Source organism: Lates calcarifer, linkage group LG5, assembly GCF_001640805.2.
Source record: "Lates calcarifer isolate ASB-BC8 linkage group LG5, TLL_Latcal_v3, whole genome shotgun sequence".
NCBI classification, from domain to species: Eukaryota; Metazoa; Chordata; class Actinopteri; family Centropomidae; genus Lates; species Lates calcarifer.
In genome coordinates, this window is record NC_066837.1 from 15,750,846 (window position 1) to 15,770,289 (window position 19,444).

The 19,444-nt window shown below is 38.8% G+C and overlaps 2 protein-coding genes and 1 long non-coding RNA gene across 5 annotated transcripts; 2 read left to right on the forward strand and 1 right to left on the reverse strand.

The window, feature by feature from the left end:
* The first annotated feature begins 933 nt into the window (after positions 1–933).
* LOC108896443 (uncharacterized) lies at positions 934–3,347 on the forward strand. Its single transcript, XM_018695585.2, has 5 exons — positions 934–1,054; positions 1,238–1,600; positions 1,887–2,018; positions 2,259–2,320; positions 2,430–3,347. The coding sequence occupies exons 1-5, from the start codon at positions 1,018–1,020 to the stop codon at positions 2,490–2,492; spliced, it is 657 nt and encodes a 218-aa protein (XP_018551101.1). The 5' UTR covers positions 934–1,017; the 3' UTR covers positions 2,493–3,347.
* On the reverse strand, positions 3,102–15,522 carry LOC108896441 (stromal interaction molecule 2). 3 transcript variants are annotated; one of them, XM_018695583.2, is made up of 12 exons: positions 14,704–15,518; positions 11,952–12,082; positions 10,747–10,858; positions 10,516–10,627; positions 10,242–10,357; positions 9,596–9,773; positions 9,327–9,504; positions 9,031–9,192; positions 8,708–8,808; positions 8,360–8,613; positions 7,825–8,017; positions 3,102–7,670 (listed from the first exon to the last, which is right to left on the reverse strand). In XM_018695583.2, the coding sequence occupies exons 1-12, from the start codon at positions 14,825–14,827 to the stop codon at positions 6,155–6,157; spliced, it is 3,177 nt and encodes a 1,058-aa protein (XP_018551099.1). In that variant the 5' UTR covers positions 14,828–15,518; the 3' UTR covers positions 3,102–6,154. The 3 variants fall into 3 exon arrangements, with proteins under 3 accessions (XP_018551099.1, XP_050926618.1, XP_050926619.1); XM_051070661.1 differs by lacking the exons at positions 3,102–7,670; positions 7,825–8,017 and having other exon boundaries at positions 8,467–8,613; positions 8,708–8,825; positions 14,704–15,522; XM_051070662.1 differs by lacking the exons at positions 3,102–7,670; positions 7,825–8,017; positions 8,360–8,613 and having other exon boundaries at positions 8,805–8,940; positions 14,704–15,520.
* Positions 15,523–17,227: 1,705 nt separating this feature from the next.
* Positions 17,228–19,435, forward strand: LOC108896444 (uncharacterized). The gene is made up of 4 exons (XR_001963117.2): positions 17,228–17,442; positions 17,533–17,600; positions 18,486–18,574; positions 18,732–19,435. It is a non-coding gene; the product is annotated as an uncharacterized LOC108896444 (long non-coding RNA).
* Positions 19,436–19,444: the final 9 nt, after the last annotated feature.

The following is a 19,444-nucleotide window of genomic DNA, read 5'->3' on the forward strand; positions in this document are numbered from 1 at the left end:
ATTATTTCAGATTAAAATAACAAATCTAACAAATCCATAAATCCAATCCAATAAACTGAAATAATCACAGACATCTTTTTGATACTCAATGACTTTCTCCTTTATAAACTTTGTGTATTCTCATTAACTCGCAAACCCCTGAATCAAATTGAATAGTCATACATGGTGAGCAGTTGGTGTTTTTTAAACACCAGAGCATCACAGTTGCAGCCTTAAGCGCTTCTCACATGGATGTATCAGCAGTCATGTGTTCATCACATACAGCAGTATTATAGTTCATGTCTGACTGAAACAGAAGGAGTGTTGTGGTTTTTCACACTAGAGGCAGTCACCTCACCTCCTCAGGCAGCAGGCAGATATCCTCTGAGGCGTTATGTCCTGTCAGATACTGTGAAGTATAGACAAGAGAACAATACTTTTCATATGGTCATGGTCTGATGACTACATCATGTGCAAAATAATAAAACCTTTCTGAAGGTAACAGTTTAAAAAGATTTCATCAATGGTCTGAGATATTTTACTTCAAATGAAATTAAAACATGAATCTAAATGCATCTGATCAAGTTACAATAATGTTTACCCATGTGTTTAGTACAGATAAGCTAAATGGTGCAGAGCTCTTGTCCGACTGTTTAAAACAGCTGCTACTGTAAACTAGTCATGTTTGATCTTTTAAAATGTCAACAATAAACTGACAATATACAATTATACAGTGGACTATATGGCAACTGAGTCTGAGAAAAGGATGGTGCTCTACACTGTACAAACATCCTTTTATCTCATAGCTTTGCATTACATGAGGGTCATCTACCCTCTATGTGGTTATATGCATCTGAATGTCTGTGATTACCCACTAAAAGAAAAAAAAAAAATCCCACAGAGGACAATGTGCCATTCAACTAGCCAATCACCACTTATATTTCCTTTAAAGGACATGTTTGTGCTTGTTGTATCTGTGCAGTAAGATGTTACGTCTTGTCATAACCTGTGTTCTTTCAGCCCTGGTCATCAGTACACATGGATGGGTGGCATATTTTTATAATCTTTCTCTCAGGTAACTTATCCTGAAACTATCAAGATAAAGTTTCAGTTTAATTGAAAATGACCTCATTCGTACATTCTACACTGATATTGAATTGCAGATTAAACTGTATTTGTTGTAACATGAAATTGCATTACACTGATCACTTTTTTTTTTACTTTTACTGATTTTTTTCTTTTTTGTTTTGTATTTTAGGAGTTGTTTCCTGCAGTCGTGATCAGATTCTTGGATCGGTATCAGAGGTGACCGTCAGACCAGGGGACAATGTTACTCTCTATTGTGACTGCAAATTATCAAGAGGAGTATACATATTGTGGTACCGGACCTGCTCTCATGAGAACCAGCCCGCTCTTGTTCTTAAAGCCTCACAAACGTTCCCTCGTTTTCAGTTTTTGAAGAACCATTCCTCTGAATCTTATGACCTGCTGATCATGAACATCACTGATTCTGATGAGGGTCTCTACTACTGTGGGACTGAACAGATGAAGGTGGAAGATGAAAAATACATCACTTCCAAAAATGTCTACAGTTATGGCAATGTAACAAGGATCCTATTGAGTAAGTATTCGGGTCTGACTTCTCTTTTTATGTTAATCTACCGTATGTACAGAATTGGACCATGTGGGTGATCACTACATAGTATGATAACCATCTTTAACATTAAATACATTAGGACACATATTTTACTGAATTGTAAAATGGGACTGAGCTTAAAAAAGTCTAGGAACAAGATGAATATCAAGCATGTTACAACTCAAACATCATAGTAGTGATAATTAAGGTTTTAAAATGTCTTGCTGACTATGGGAGACAATGCAGTAATCCACATGTGTATTTGATCCAGATTCCAGACTGTGCCCTGACTCAAGCAGCGTTCCCAACCTATCCTGGATGATGGTGATGTTCTCGCCAGCCCTCACTGTTTTCTCCTCTTTCCTCTCCTTCATTTTGGTTTATCACTTCTGTCAGAAAACAGGTACCTACTTTCATATCACAGGTGCTTTCGTAATCCTTAGTTCATGTTTTTCTCTTATCTCATATTTTTTGTTGTATTGTTTTTTAAGTGTTTTATACAGTCTTTGTGGGGAGTAATCTTTAAAAAAATCTATTATATCATTAATTTAAAGACTTTAAAAACTGACATACATTTGCTATGTTTGTGTATATATTGTGTGCAACTGGGTGCTTCTCTGAAATTGTGCTGCCTTCTTTGCAGGTAAAGAACCTCAAATTCATCAGAAAATACCTGACACCAGAGAACTAACAAGACAGAGTCAGGTAACCACCAGTAGGATGTTTGTATCAACATCATATGTTTTCATTAGCAGTATAACAGCACAATAGTAAGCTAATGATTCTAAATGGTAAATGTCAATTTATTTCTCAGGATGAAGATATGTGTGTAACCCGAGTTGTGTTCTGGGCTAAGGATCTACAAACACACCATTAGACTGAGGATGGATAGCATAGGCACATTTACTTTGTTTAAAGCAGAAAGAAAAGAGAATTAAATGAGTTCAATTTCAAAAATGTTCAAAATCAGGTCAACGGTTTAACTTGCCATTTCCTCTTGTAGCTTTGTATTCTTGCATGTATGTCCTGTGGTTTAAGACACAGTGTCAGTGTTCTTAGACCACCAAGTGAGTGAGCACAAGCTTTGTGGCTAATTTGTTATCAGGTTTATAATCAACCAGGCACATTTTCACATTTTTTTAAAATTCGCTGTTCCTTTGGCCTGCATCTTACAGCTTACATATTTTTTTATTTTGATTTTGATTAGTTATCATCAAGTAATATGAATTTGTTGTACTGTTTTACTTGTGGAATATTTTAAGGATTCTAACTCTTGATTGACTCTTAACTTATTGTTATTATTACATTTTAAATCTATGCACTTACTAGCTGAATGCTATTATGAACAAATTATTATTCCACTTTCCATCTGTGGTTCCTTTTTCCTGTGATATGTTTTGATGAAATTCAGGTAACAGTGAGTGCAAATGACTGACTGTAAATGTATGAAATAATTCAGGGAGATTCAGTTTTCTACAACAGCATGTTAAGAAAGAAAACTTTATTGACCATAAGTGTGTAGTAGAGGTTTTCGCTACCAGCCAACACTGGAAAGAATGATGCAGCTGAAAGTTTGTAAAAAGTGTGTATACAACACATGTTGTGTTCTGGGCTCAAGACAGACAAACACACCAGTAGGCAGAGACCAGACAGAAGAGGGGGTCTTCAAAGACATCACACAGCATGAAATGAGTTTAAAACCAAAAGCTTCAAATTCAGGTCCAGAGTTTAACTTGCCATTTCCTCTTGTCTTTCTTTTAGCTGTTATGTGTGTTCTGTGTTTCAAGTCTTCCTGCTAAACCAAGCGAGTGAGTGAGCAAGTACATGAGTACAATGAACTTAAGAGGCTGACAGTCACACTGAAAACAACAATACTCAATACAGGTATTCATAACCTCATTAGAACTTAATGTATCTCATAATGGGTACTGCTTCTCTGTGTTTTATCAAAATAGACTTGCATTATTGATTAAAAGCAATTAATCAAACTATTAAACACGTGAATATACCTATGTACAAACAGTATTGAACAGTATGGAACAGTATTTGAACTGTAGGGTGAGCTAGCATATTGTGAGCATTTCTTTTACTTGGTTAACTCCTAGTTCAATAATATGCTTAATATGGTTGTATATGCATTGTGCATTTTAACTTCTGACCAGTCAAAATATTTTGCGTATTTTTCATTCTAGGTGTTTCATTTGGTGTAAAATGAATTATTTAATTAATTCTTTGCTTCTCTGAAAATTTATTAAACTTCTTTTATTGGCAAATTAAAAGGAAAAGAAAGATATACTGTACAATAACCATGACCATAATGACCTGTAACTGAGACAGTCTCCAGGTGAAACTCAGCTGACCTCTAGTGGAAAGATAATGCGATGCATCAAAGATTCAAACAAAAGAGTTGGATCTTACAGTTCAACACTCCAAACTGAATTATACTGTGGCTCTGTAATTCTAAGTCTTACTGTTAACACTGCTGTTCTGTTCAATCAGTTGTCTTTTGTACAAAGACATCACCCATCAAAGTTTCCCTATTGCTGAGCATGAAGGTTCTGTTCTTCAACTCATAATCATAATAATCATAATATAAGGACTACTTCACTGTTAAACTGCGATTAACATTCAGATTTGACCTTATTTATTTCTTCTATCACCAGTTGTTAAATAAATCAGCAGATGACAACAGCACATGAAATATTTTTTTCATACTAGAATTCAGCAGTTGTCCTCATCTAAGACAAGGGAAAACATTTTATTCATATATTCCTGACACTTGACAGTCAAACAAAGAAATTAAAGATGTATTAAAAATGTATTCCAATAAGTCTTTTTAAAATCAATTAAAAGCTACATTTTTTTAAACTAGTCAAGGCATTGACTTTATGCCTGTAAACAATAAAAGAAACATAAATCCTCCATAAACAAACAATTCAAGCATTGAAAATATGCATTTAAATGCACTCATTAAAAAAAGAAAACAGCAACAGTATTTTCACATTTACTGTTTTAGCAAGTAAACTTGAGCATTTTTAAGATCCAGGATGAATGTTTTAAATAAAACTTTGGTTGTCCAAAGCTGATCCACAGGATCGGGATCACAGAGGATTCTTTTATAAATGTGTCACTATTTATAATGTAAAGCCTGATCCATTTGCAAACTTGTAGACTATTTGTTTGTAACTGGTTCACCAAATGTTAAAAATGCCCCACTGCACTTCATGAAAATACCACCATTATGCTTTGACCAAGGTGTCTGTGAGTGAATGGTAGAGTGCACAAAATAAATACGAAGCAGCCAGCAGTTTCAGTTGCAACAGCACACGCCTTAGTGAACAATGTAATTTCAGCAACATTTTGCAAGTGAATCACTCCTTAAAAGTGCTGATGTTGGTTGTAAAATGGCATTCAAACTTTTGATCATTCTTGAGATAAAAAGAGGCTGTCTAAAACTCTGTCCAAAGCTCTCTGCTACAACAGATTTACATTGATCCATCTCTTTCCATATTGATTTTGGACAATCTATGCAAAATATTACATGACACCATTTAAGGGAAACATTTTTTGTTATATAATGGAGTGCAAACCTACTCAGCTGTCAAACATATGTTGGTTTCAAATCAAGCACAAATCAGGCAACAATCAAATGTAAAGATAAGAAGAAAAAAAACCCAGTCCAAATCTAAAATATAACTGGCTAATCTACTTAGTGCTGATTGTAGTTGCTCTAAATTTAGTGTTGATGTAGGATTCCATCATTCACAGTAAGCTAATTAACAAACTAGGTTTTCAGTGCCTTTCAGTAGTCTTACTAATATTTATGTGTACACTATGCAGTTGTGTGGAAAAGTTTACAAATTGTCAGACTATGCTCTATTTCATACCCTATATCATATGACTCAAATCAAGATCAGGGGAAAATACTGTTATCAAGACATCGCTAAATTTAATAACATTTCTCTCAGAATAGAATCCATTCATTTTCTACTGCAATAAGTGTCTTCATTGGAGGTTTAAATCAAATTCAAGCATTGCCTCTGTTATACAGAAGAGCAGCATCTGATTAAACATCATTTAATCCTTCAACCATAGGCAAAGCATCAAAAAATCTACACCTAAAATATGGTATCAACCATATGTCTACATAAGACTTAATGAAAGAAATCATCTTTAAATATAAAATAAATTATGTAAAAACTCTACTGAGTGTCATATTGATTTCCTTACATATGCAACTGACTTATATGCCTAAATGTACTATATCTTTAATTCTTTTTACACTCAGCATTAGATATCATACTGTGACTCTGTCAGTGCTCAGAGACTGGAAACATCAATATACCATTTCTCTTACTCTACTTTTATGTTGATATTATGGAAATGTCAGAAAAGTTTTAAGTAAGATTATGTTTTCTAAAACTGCTACTTGATATCTTCAATAAGATTCTGAAACTCAGTTTTCTGGTTCAATAAAATATTAGCAAAGAGGAAAAAAAGAAAATATCAGCTGATTGAATATACAATATCAACTGATTGTCAGAGTTTCTGAAGACCACTTTGAAGCTTCTCTGGAGTTGACTCATTTTTCTTTTTAAAAAGATTTTTAAGCTTCAGGGATTTCTTGCTCTTTTCCTTATCCTTGTTCCTCTCATCTCTAGTTTCAGTGGGTGAAGCAGGAGATTGGAAGGTCACCCTTGGTGGTGGTAAAGGTGGCTCCATCTCCGCTAGCAGCCTGCTCTGAGGGAGGTTAGGTGTTGAGGCAGAGAGGCTGGTTGGGGCTGTTGTCATGGAGCTGCAGGATTTCTCAAGGATTCCATCATACACAAGCTGGCTCAATGGGCCAACGGTGAAAAGGTCTGATGACGACTTCCATGGCACCTGGGAAGTTACCATAAGGTCTGGCTGTCCAATTTGACCTGGAGATGAACTTGATTCAGATGCTTCAAACTCTTCCCTCAGTATCGATTGTTTAGGTATTTCCATTGGAATATCAACTCTATCCCAAATATTTCCTTTGGGATTGTCTATGGAACTGTCAATATCCTCTCTTGGCATTCTTGGTATTCTCCTTCTGAGAGAACCAGCAGACATCTCAAGTTCATCTCTAAGTATCCTCCTGTTTGCTGATGGCTCTAAACCAAACTCTTGCTTCTCTGCAGAAGATGAGGTATCCATAAGTGCATCAAATCTCTCTCTGGGTAGCAACTTTAAGGAAACAGTATCTGTACTATACTCCAATTCATCTCTAGATATCTTTCTTGGTGGTGTTCTAGTGGTTTCAACCATTTTGTCTATTGCTAATGCCCTCACAGAGGAATCAAGCTGGCATTCTCCTTTATTGCGTGGAAGCTTTCTAGAACCCGTGTCTAGGGACATTCCCATTGAATCTCTTGTAAGTCTTCTGGAAACTGAGTCAAATGGACGCTCAGCATCGTCTCTTATTATCTTTCTTGTGATGCTGTCCATTGAAGCCCCCATCATATCTCTCGATAGCTTCCGTGATGTCTGTTGATCTGTCAGTGCTTCTAATTCATTCCAAAGAAGCTTTCTCACATCCAGTGGTAAATCACTTTTTTCTCTGTATATATTCCTTGAAGCAGTGTCCATCAAATCCCCCATGGTATCTCTCTCTACTTTCCTGGATGGAAATTCTGCATCCAACTCACTGGCAAGACACTTTCTAACAGTAACATCCATGGGAATGTCCATCCTGTCTCTGGATATCTTCCTGGATATAGCTTCTATCAAAGACTCCTCTTTGGACATCTTCAAAGGGGTTTCGGAAGACGTATCCAGCACTTTGTCTTTTGCCATCTTCCTGCAGGTAACATCTACAGAGGCTTCAAGCTCATCTATGGAAATTTTCCGAACTGGAGATTCAACAGCTTCCACTTCATTACTCAGAGGCTTTGTAATGGAGCTGTCTGCAAGCAGCTCAGTTTCATCATGATAGAGCTTTCGAGAGGAGGGGTCAACAGCGGGACTACGGAACATTTTGCTGAGAGGAGTTGAGGTGATATAATCAGCCTCTGAGAAAATCTCTTGGGTGTCTCTATTAGTGAGAGAAAGGAAAGGAAGAAAAAGGGGACAAAGAATCAAAGAGGGAAAGAAGGAAGGAGTCAAGGAATGAACAAACCTATCAATACAGGGTTTGCTGAGACCATGTAAAAACAAAGTCGCCACTAAAAGTTGGTGGAAAGACATACTGTTTTTTTAGAGTTTTCAGGAAGAGCTCATCTTCCTCATCAAAGCATGGGTAAGGGGATCGGATGGGAATGAGAAGGTCAGGGTCTGGGGAGATCATGGCAGTTGGTGGCTGAGTGATGACACCAGGACGACGTGGCCGACATATGGTGGATCCCCGTGTTCGAGGAGAGCGCTTCATTGGTGGAACTGGAACTGGGGGAAAGCCAAGGATGAATAGTTTCACCATTGTTTTTAGAAGCTTGATGATGTAGGGACTTCTCATAGGGCTAGTTGGTAAACTACTGTGGCTGGTTAGCTAACCACTAACATGCTAACACTATTCAGTCACAATACCTTTACCCCTTCTTTCTATTTTCTCTGTTTTTGTACTTCTTCACACAGATTTTTTTTACAGTATTTACTAATGCTATACATCCCTTGGATATATACAACATATAGACGTGTGATAAATGGAGAAATAAAACAATTGCAGATGATCCAAGTGTCACTGAATGGTTTGATGAGAATGAAAAATTCACAATTCCTATTATTTACCTGGCATCTGTGGTAAGATTGGAGAAGCTGGGTCTTCTAACAGATCCTCTATAGATCCATGTTCGGAGCTATGGCATGAACAAGATGGCTGGGTGGCTCTGGGGAAACCCAAAGCCAATGAATCTGAGTAGAGCTGAGCAGTGAGGTTTGCTAGACCAGGATTCTTGATGATGGGAAAGCCACAGAGGTGCTCAATCTGCTGCCAGCGATGGAGGCGCTCCCGTAGGCATGCTGTTACATCAGATAGGGCATTCCTTTTGGAGACACAAAGATGTTTGTCACATACATAACATATAACAAGTTTACTGGTGCACTGACAAAACCTGCACAGGTAATTTTGTGACTCACTTTGCTTCCAGGATTTTATGGTCAACCTGGTCTAGAGAGGAGCTGTGGGCGACATGGAGAGTCCCCAGTACAGAACTCCTCTTCTTCTTAATCCTCTCTGCCTGCAAGGAAGTATAGGCTGTTGGTCAGTCGACAGGAAGTTGGTGAGTCAGTAGAGGTGAGGTCTATATCCAGAGCCAATCACTCCAAATGCCTTTCCATTATCACCAGTGACACAGTCATGAAAAACTGAACTGAGATGCATAAAAGGATGAAGATAAAAAGTTGCCCAATATTTTCCGTGTATTTAAATTATTCTTTTGTCTCTTATCCTCATGCATTACCTCTTCCTTGGCGGTGGCAAGCTGTAGTTCTGCACTGTGTTTCTTGACATTGTAGTACTGGACTTCTACTTCATGCGTCAGTTGCAGCCACTGCTGGAGAGCCTCTGATACAGTCCAGCTTGCCTGCATGTCCTTTTCAGCCTGCTTCAGTGCCCCAAGGACCTAAGGTGATGCCATTAGTCAAGTGGTAAACATCAGTGCTTTCAAGAATTGGTGAAAACTTGTTTTCACATGTTGAAATTACAGCAGAGATGGTGCAAATGTGAAGTTGTTTCCACTGGTTGTGTAGCATTTACCTGTTCTAGCTCTTCCTCTGCATATCGGAGGCGGCTGAGCTCAGTGACAGCTCCCTGCCTCAGCTCGTGCAGACGGTGAGCCTCCTCCTGTGCTCCTATGATCTCATCCCTCATCTTCTCCTCCAGGTTCTGCTTCTCCTCTGCGACATTACGCTTCTCTTCCTGGGCTCGCTCCAGTCTGAAAAAGTGAGTGGTGTGGTTAAACAAGACTAAGTCATTTAAATAATGCACAGCAGGTGACAGACAAAGAAAAACTACAGCGTACTCACTGTTCCTGTAGATCCATGAGGCTCTGTTCAGCCCTCTGAAGACTTTCCAAATCTTTCATCATCTTGGTTATGTGGATTTTACTGGCTTTGTTCTGGGCCTGGGCAAACCAGCAGCCTCCAACTCCCATCACCACTGACACAATCAGCAGCAGGTCCTTCATGTAATTATGTGGAGGGCCTATGGTGGAGTGGATGGATTATTAATGGTGGATGTATCATAAATGAATCATAATAAATGGTATAATGGGTAATAAAGGGCAATTTTTAAGGACACGTAAAGTTGAGTAATTTAAAAACTAACTTTCCCATGACAAAATGTTTCAGCCTCTAAGACCCCTCCACATCCAACCATACTTCACTCAGTATACCAGATTATACTTTTCTTGCACAAGTACGGCAGGGATGTTACAAATAACATTAACAATTACTATTTTATTATGTCTAAAAAAACATTTAATTAAGGATTTTTACTGGAGCTTTCTGAGCTAGATGGTACAGTGGGCGCATGGCAACTGTTGTCCATCAAATCTTGGGGAAAAAAAGTTGGGGAAACGGGGAAAGCTGTTAGGTAGGAACCGATACGATACTAGATACAACAGATACAAGAAGCATAAGAGCAGAGACAGTGTGAAGACAGTGTTCGTACGTGTAGGTGGCCCAAACAATACTACATCCAGAGCTTTGATGTTGAGCTTCTGTTTGTCTCTCTGGTCCTGAACCCTCAGCTGGACACTCAGGAATGAAGGCTCATTAGCTGCAATCCTGTACACAGATGTCACAGGCAGTACGTGTTCAGTGTGTTGGTATGACTCTTGACAACAACTGACTTGTTTTTACAATTACTTACTCTTGCAGCAGTACACAAGAGAGTTAGTTTGGTTGACTTGGTTGACTATAGCATCCTCATTGGCTGTTCTCACCTGGGGAGAGTGTTTCCATTGACCTTAAAGTCTTTGAAGTTTCTCTCATACTGTGGTAACTCAACAAACTCCTTCAGCCAGCGAAGCACTGCATCTTGAGTCCAATTATGTACTGAAAATTGAGGCAAGGAAAGAAGACAAACAGAGACAAGAAGTCAGACAAAGCAGAGCTTGATACCTTTGGAAAAAACACATACACACACTCTCCCTCCCTCTCTCATACACACACACCCTCAGATGACTTCCAGCCCCTCCAGAGCTCCTCAACAGTGATGTGTTGGTCTTCTCTGTGCAGGTTGCTATGTTTGTTGGTCTGCTGCTGCTTCATGTCTTCAATAATGAACTGCAAAAATGGAGGGATACAGGAATGAAGATTTTCTCAGACACAACTTTGACGAGCAAGGTTAGGGGTCACTAGCACATACAGTAACATTAGCCGAGCACAAACTCTCAGCCTCCCTGTCCAAAATAAATTGGGTGGGTGCTGTGGTGTGTTTTGTACTTGAATTTCAAACTAGGAATAAGGAGTGGGTGCTCCGTATTTATTTAGAATGGATGCCGAAGCAAGGGTGTGTATTGCAAACTTCAGTGATTGCGTGTATGTGGTTGTGTGTGTTAGTGCTGTCTTGGAATGTGTCCTTGGCTGTAAACGGCAGCTTCATATGATGGCTGGAGGAATCTTTGGGCTGTGTTCTGATGAGCCCAGGCCCCTCCTCTGATGTTTCTATGGCAACTGCAACCTGAGCCCCTGGATACTGTATCCCTGCACTGCATTCTGGAAGGCAAAGGCATTCTAGAATCCTGGGTTTACTACCAATGTCATATACAACTAGAGACCCACAGCCTCTCTGTACAAAATACTTTAATGCTCTTGCTATTAGTCATTCTGAAATATTAAACTGAACACAAAAAAATACATTCGCACATGTACATAAACATGTTTACATGCATTAAATATACATTAACAACTGCAATATATTATGGGTCTGCACATATCAAACATGACTTTGCAACATAATTTTGTGATATTTAGTAAGTTATTGGTTTATGTTGTTTTACACAATTAACTGATTCTAATGACTGAAATTTGACAAATATTTTGTCCTTTATTTCAAGATGCTTGTGACAACTATAACAAACTCAATGAGGAATAGGGGAAGCTGGAGGTCAGGAAACAAGAGGATACTCTTAAGCATGACTGTGAAGGTCACCAATGTTCCAGTATTCTTTTAGTCCAAACCAATTTTGTCACAGAGCCAAAAGCAAAAGTTAAACCGTTGCTATCCTTGAAGTAGCATTTGACTCTACCACCAGCCAGTACAGCTGTTGTTGTACTGCTTCACTCAGTCTGTCTCTTGCATGCAAGAACATACACACATTGGGATTTACAACAGCTAAGAAAATGGGGTAAACATTTCATTAAGAGCAAGTTGTACCTCCACACTCTCCTCCACCTCGATCCCTCCATCCTGGTCATCATCCATCATCTGATGGATGCTCCGCAGGGCCTCCAGGCTGTAGCGATCTGCCTCGCTCATACATGGTGGAGACACCATCATGCAGGGATCTACATGGGTCAGGAAGGCAATAACATTTTATAATCATAATTTCACTCAACATATCCAAGAAGCACCTTTCATTTATTTATCAGTCTAGCTCAACTGATGAGTTACGTTGATCTATAGACTAAACAATATCTTTTGTGTATGTTAACTGCTACTCTTAGAGCAAATACAATGGGAGATTGTTTCATCTATACTCAGTAGTGAATGTGATTGTTTTGGCTCATACAGCTAACAGTGTATAATGTCATTTTGAGAGCAACAGAATGAGTTCACATGCTTATCACTGTACATGAGAGAAGTCACTGGCTTCAGTTTCTCTTAAAGTGAAACTTGGGCCAGAAATTATTTATTGTATGTTTATCAAAAGGTACTTTACAGGGTTTGCTGTAGCTTAAACTGCCCCCCAAATACCTATCCACCTAAACCAAATGAATATGCTCATTAAACCAACTGCATTATCAGTATAATTGACTGAAAAACAATCTCATCTCAAGATTCATTTACTAAATGAACCATGAGGTGAGATTGTTTTGTTAACTGTAGTTTCCAAGGACAACAATAAAACTCAATCAATTTGTTGTTATACAATGTTTGTTGTAGAAATAATACATCACATTTGACCAGTCTTTTCATCAGTCACTCAAAGCATTTTTACCAGCATTATGAAGAATAGTATTACAGTTTAAACCTTTTCAACATTAGCATCATACCAGAGCCTGAATGTAACCAGAGCTCTCAGTACTTATTACAGTACAGTTATTTATTTGTAGGATTAATGATAGAAGGTAAATGCCACTGAGTCAAGAGAATGAGGAGTTTTGTCAGTGAAGTTACTGTTTGTTTAAGTGGACAAAATCATGTGCCCTAAAGGCAGGAGCACAGTGGCAGACTTTTGCAGTTTCAACCAACTGCATATTAACAAAAGACATTTAATGACAAGCACTTAAACATTACACTTGTAGACAAACATACCATATTTTTATGCTGCATTATTGTGAAAAAAAAAGTTTGAGAAACTCCAGGACACTACAAGACAATGTTTGTGTTATCTATGGAATGCATTCGGTCTCATGGCAATGAAGATTCTCTGGAAAAGTCGTCATGTCCCAATCAAATATTGTAAATAGGCTTTAGATTGTACAGTGTGTTCCAGGCTTAAGTATAATACAGGAACACTAATGCATGGGAAGATGACGCACAGCTTTCCATCATCTGTCAGTCTACTGAGTCAGAGCCCATATTTGTCTCTGTGACTCCACTGTTTTGGTGCTCCACGGAGCTCAAGGGACCGGAGGTCAAAGGTTTGCCAGTTAAACCCACTGTCGTAGCCAGTCACAGTAACACTAGCCACTCTCCACCCACAATGTAAGGAAGAATAAAGCTATGGGAAAAAATGTAAATTCCTATTTCTAACAGTTCTGCTGTTAATGTCACGGACATTGTTGCACAAATACTGACTGATTTCAGAGGTAGTAGTATTTTTTATGTGGAGTAAATCCTCTTACAACTGGTCCATGTTCAATGAAAGTCAGCACTAGATCATAGACGTACGCTACAGTGCAAGATGATCCTGCTACATGGGTCACTATGCTACCAGCATCAGGTGTGCATGGTAGATGGTTTCTGCAGATGCAGAAAGAACAACACAAACTGAGTAAGTAGGAGGTGGAATGACCTAAAATGACTCATCATTTCTTTGCTTGCTGTATGCTGCATGTATAGTTACATAACAGACACAAACTGTTTTTCACAAGATTGTAATGGCAATAAATTGTAAAGATTTTTGATGATCTACTATTTTGCTCGACATTATCAGTATCCAGAAAAAAGAAGACCTTTGAGAGCAACAAACTGTGAGAGTGATCCATGTTTTTCTGCTTGTTCCCACAGCCACGAGATGTGTACCACCAATGCAAAGAGCAATGACACTGATCCCCTGTTTGCTGATGAAACTTACATTTCTCAACAGTGAGGAGGCCTCTCAGCTGGATGGGCTATCAAATATCATTGATGTATGCAAAGGTCCTCTGAACAGTATGTGCATATGTGTGTGTGTGTGTGTGTGTGTGTGTGTGTGTGTGTGTGTGTCCACACATATGATCTGAGAACCCTTTCCACAGGTGAGCAGATGCTGTTGTGTTGTGTTGCTGTCCTGTGTTGTTATCAACAACAGCAGGACAGCTGTTGTTTTTTTTTTTTTTTTGACAGCACATGCAGGGGTCACAAAGACCTCTTGTTCTCTCAAGATGAGCTGCCTGTTGAACAGAAATGCTTGAAAATGAGGCAGCTCACTCCATCTTACTCAAATTGGCAGAAAAATAGTAAAAATAAATAAATAAATAAATAAAAATAAAAAACAAACAAATCAAACAAAGGAAAAAAGCAATCACAAATCACAATACATTCATTTCGGAAGCATATTTCAAAACAGACGCACGACTGTCACTCTGTGTAAAATAGACTGATGTCCTGGCTACAATAATTGCCGCATTTTTAGCGGTGACAGGATAGATATGAATGGGTTGTAAAAACTTTTGTCAGGCATAAGGGCGAAAGCTAATGTCCAGCTTTCCTATTTGACCGAGTGGGTTTTTAATGGCTCGATGCATCATTCAGCACATACCTGTTGGATCGAAGCCTGCGCTTCCACTGTGGAAGGTGAAACCCTGGAGGTCCCCGGCGCCTTGCGCGGCCACAAAGAGCGCAGCGGGGAAAACGAGGAGCAGCAGAGGAGACAGGGGCAGCATTTCAGATGGAAGATAATATTGTCGTCTAGAGATGAGAAACTCCTCAAAACAAATGGAGAAAGAACATATATGGCACCAAACCCCAGTTTAGAAGGCACCAGCGTCTGTCCGCGAGGTGTTAAGCGATCTGTGTTGCTATTACGGGTACAGCCAAGAAGCGAGATGTGATACCGATGATTCACTTGAGAAATCGGGCAAACTGGATTAGTGTGCAACCTGAAATGTAAAATAGCGCGCAGAAAGTTTCAAAACACTTAAAAAAAAAAAAAAAAAAAAAAAGCTTGTAGTAATGGTTTGTAGTCACCCAAACACACGGAGTCTGTGCGTAAAAGTTCTCCAAAAGTGGGTAGTCCGAAAAAGTTGATTTTGAAAATATTTTTGCTATGATAAATCCATACAAGACCTGATAAAAGCATCAGAAAATATGATCCTGAGACTGAATCATCCTTGACAAAATCCACTGTTATAATCACACACACAGCAGATCGGGGAAATATAGGCTTAAAATCATTCTCAGGGCGCATTCACCTTCTCTGTCCCTCGTGTCCAGTCTGTTTTGTGTCGGCTGTTGGTCTCTTTATAAGCCGGAGAAGCGTACTTGTCCTGTTCTCTGTTCTCTCTTCTATCAGCTCTTTCCCAACAGAGACGTCGAGATGTGACGTTCTTGCGGGGAACTGACATTTCCCGTCTCTCTCTCTCTCTCTCTCTCTCTCTCTCTCTCTCTCTCTCTCTCTCTCTCTCTCTCTGCTTCTAGCAACAGGGCCCCCGACATATTATTATGTTTCCTAACCCACTCACCAGTGATGATCCAGTGACCTCTATATGCAGATTTTGGTTTTTAGTCCTCCATTTATTACAACTGAATAAATACTCATAATGCTTAACATTGTGGGGTAACACCATCCGAAAAGCCATTCTAACTAGATCATTTATTATCCTCTATTTTTATTGCTTTACTGTTTCTACTTTAGGAGGAGGATCAATTAAAGCCCATTACAGTTCACTATGGGAAGCATTGCTTGAGATCAAGACTACCATGCCGGGAATAGCACATCATATGTCACTTCATGGCCTGGCTGTCTGGGTCTGACAGTTGTATCCTTGTTCACAGATCTTCAAGCCATGTGGATGGACTTAGCAAATGTTTGTACACCTGTTTGGGTTTCTAATGATGTCTACATGTGACTTGCGATCACAATTTCTTCGACACACTTGTACAGAAACTGTTGGACACACACAGCCTATCTCCTTAAATTATTAGTAGAGACATTAAAAGTGTGAGGTACACAAACAGACCACACAACTACACACAGACACAGATACACACACACACACACACACACACACACACACTAAGAGTAACAAAGTATCACGTTTCATTCCAGCTATCTGCTCCCAGTTTAAAAATAGTGAGGCAGATTTGACCTCTACCCTGTGGAGCATGCCCAAGTGGCAAGTGTCCAATAAGGCCTCAGCAGTACCTGTGTGAGTATACAGTATACATTTGTGATTATGATTATATCTAAACTTAATCATTGAGCTCCTGCTCTGCCCATATATGTGGTGGCCCTGAAGGTCAAAACACAACAACACAACAATAAACAACAACAACAACAACATCTGAGAGATTTTCAGATTAAAGAAAGGGTGGGACAACACTTGTTAGTTATGACTGGACAAAAGGTGCATTCGACTTGATGCAGCATTGTGCAGCGCTGACTTGATGTGATGCAAACTGGGTTTTAAACAATGCATGCTGGTTAGAAATTCTGTCCAACTTTTCTTCTATCAGCTCATTTTTACATACAGGCACCAACACTACAATTTAAATTTGCAGCAAGAAAGCTGTCAAAACAGTTTGGTTCAGCAGTTTGTTTTTGTATTTTGATTCTTCATATTTCATTTCTTTTTTCCTCTTAACAATATGAGGGCCCCTGTTTCTTTAGGCCATGTTTCTCAATAAACCATTATTTTTTTAAAAGTGATCTCTCTAAAGGTGAAAGGTTAACCATTAGGACTTTTCCCGAATACACCTTAACACATCGCTCCAGCTATTTTTTTTTTCAATCTTTTATACATTACTTATATTTAATTTAATGTGTGTCAATAGACTATATTAAACAAACAAACAAAAAACCCACACACTAAAGCTGTGGAGTTTGGAAGTGGATATATTTGATTAGTTGTGTGAGTAACTAGTAGGCTAAAAGGAAAACGCTGTGAGATCACCCACTGTGAGCTTATTTCTCACTACGAGAGGTGCCTTTCAAAGAGTCCGACTTGGCCTTAGTCTGTTTGTACATCCCAGCAGTTACTGGCTGTTCACGTTGACCATCAAGTCAGACAGTGATCTCGAACGCACCTTTCAGTTTGTTTGCGTACGACGTAAGCGAAAGTGATTATGGGAAACGTAAAACAAAGGCCCTCAAAATGCTTGCGGCTTCCGGTTGCTCAGGTCGATCAAACCGAGAAATCATGAGAAGCTTTAATCAAGAACCAAGAGTTGATATTTAGGAAGAAAAGGCAAGAAATTGACTCATAAAACACTTTCAAACAAACGGATTCCACCCGGAAGTTGAGTCGGATAGGCCTCGTGTGTGACTGCTTCCTGAAAGGTAACGTAACTTACGTGGCAATGCTTATGTAGCTAACTGTTTCCCTAGGCTACTCTGTAACTTTAAAGTTATTGTTTTTTTTCTTCGCAGCATGTGGTGCAGAGGTGGTCAGCCGAGAACCCAGAGAATATCACGGGAGAAGTTACACTATCGACAAGGTAAATGAATTCTGTCGCAGCCATTAGCCAGTATCTTAGAGTGGCCAGCCGTAAACAGGTGTAGAAGACATTCTGTTTCGCCAGGCCTTCAAAAGTTCCGGTTCAAATCCCACCTTATCCGAAAGAAACATCTTGTATTGCAGGGTGTGTTCATAATACACAGGAAATAAAGCATTATGTTTGATCCTTCAGAACATTTAAAGTCAAAATGGTAACAGATTCAAGTAGGCACAACAGCTCCCTCATCCATGCTGTAGTTAAAGTGCAAGGTGCAGACTTTTCCTCCCCCACCACAGGATCATTCAGGCAACCTCTCAGGACCTTTAGCATGGGGGCCTTGAAGAGGAGCACATCACTGACATCCACTGACATCTTCAGGTCTCTGCAGCAGTTCTCTGGACTGTGCATAGTAGTCAATATTTAAACCACTGAATTGTAAAAATGTTGCACACAATACTGAGCCAATTTATATTCTCTAAATTCAACACTAAATATTAAATTACCATTTAATTGTTTGCTTATATTTTCTGTGTACTGTGTAGTTATAGAGGCAAACATGAAGCACAAACCAGGATAGAGTATGAGAGCCTGATGGGTCTGGAGCACAATGTGTCGTCTGTATACAAAGTGGTCTCTGGCTGCATCTGAAGTGGCCGTACATGGGATTGTCACTTGTGACTGTCATGGATGTAGGATTTGTAACATAAAGATATGTTATGGTTCATCATAAATGTGCTCCAAAGATGTCAGACACATGAGGTCATAATTTCACTTTAATGTAAAGACAGAAAGCATTTCAACTGTGGACAGATATTGGCATGCATATTTGTTAACATGGTTAGTTCACTGATTTCTTCAATCTGTGTGTGTGTTTTTTTTTTTTAGGTTATATGTTCCAACTGCCAAGCCTGTGGTCTTCACTAGAAATGTTGCAGAAGCCTCTCGTCAGCCTGATGTACTGTATGTGGCATCAGGTAGGACGACTGTTTACACACAAAACAGGAAGCTTTAGTAGCATTGGCAAAAAACAAACAAAAAAACCCATTTACATAAGAATATTTAAATAAAATAGCAGACGAAATTTTCCTCTTCAGTCTGTTGTATACATGGTCTTTTCACTGTGAATTTTAGTGCCCACAAGCAAGATGAGGTTAATCTGCACCTGTGTGCTGGGGACAAGGGATTGCTGCCTTCTCAGTGACTGAGATGATGTTACACTGGACAGGAGACATGATGACTACTTCCACGTCCAGGCACAAGTTTGTGGTGTGGAACTATCATGACATTTTTGCTGAAAGAATTTTTCAGTGATATGATTTCCAAAGTTGAGAATTTTTTCAGCATTATTATACCTCCAGAAGGTTTGGGACAGCAAGTAGTAATAGTAGTAATATGTTGACATGTAGTATGACAGAGGCCCACATCAGTTCAGGCACTAGATAAAATACCTTAACTCTTTCTAAAGGTAGCTAGCTAACTAGCTGCTGGACGACTACTTTAAATTAAGTGGTGTTATTTTTGAATGAGTTTTCTCCACTAATGACTTCTACAGTGTACATGTAGGGGGATAAGAGAAGAAATAATGTATTTAATTCATTACTGCCCTGTCTTTGGTTCATTTAAGATCTGAATGTATCATGTTAAGACAGTAATGTAATGCTGTATTCCTCGGCTGCTTCAAAGAAGTACACAGAAGCATCAGAATTGTATTCTATTTAATATAGTTTAGTTGAGTAATATAGCTAAGTAATTGATTAAGTAATATAGTTAATATATACTAAGTGATTTAATTAAGAAATTGTTAAGTAAGCAAGTAATGAATAGTTCAAGTTCTTCCTTTTTGG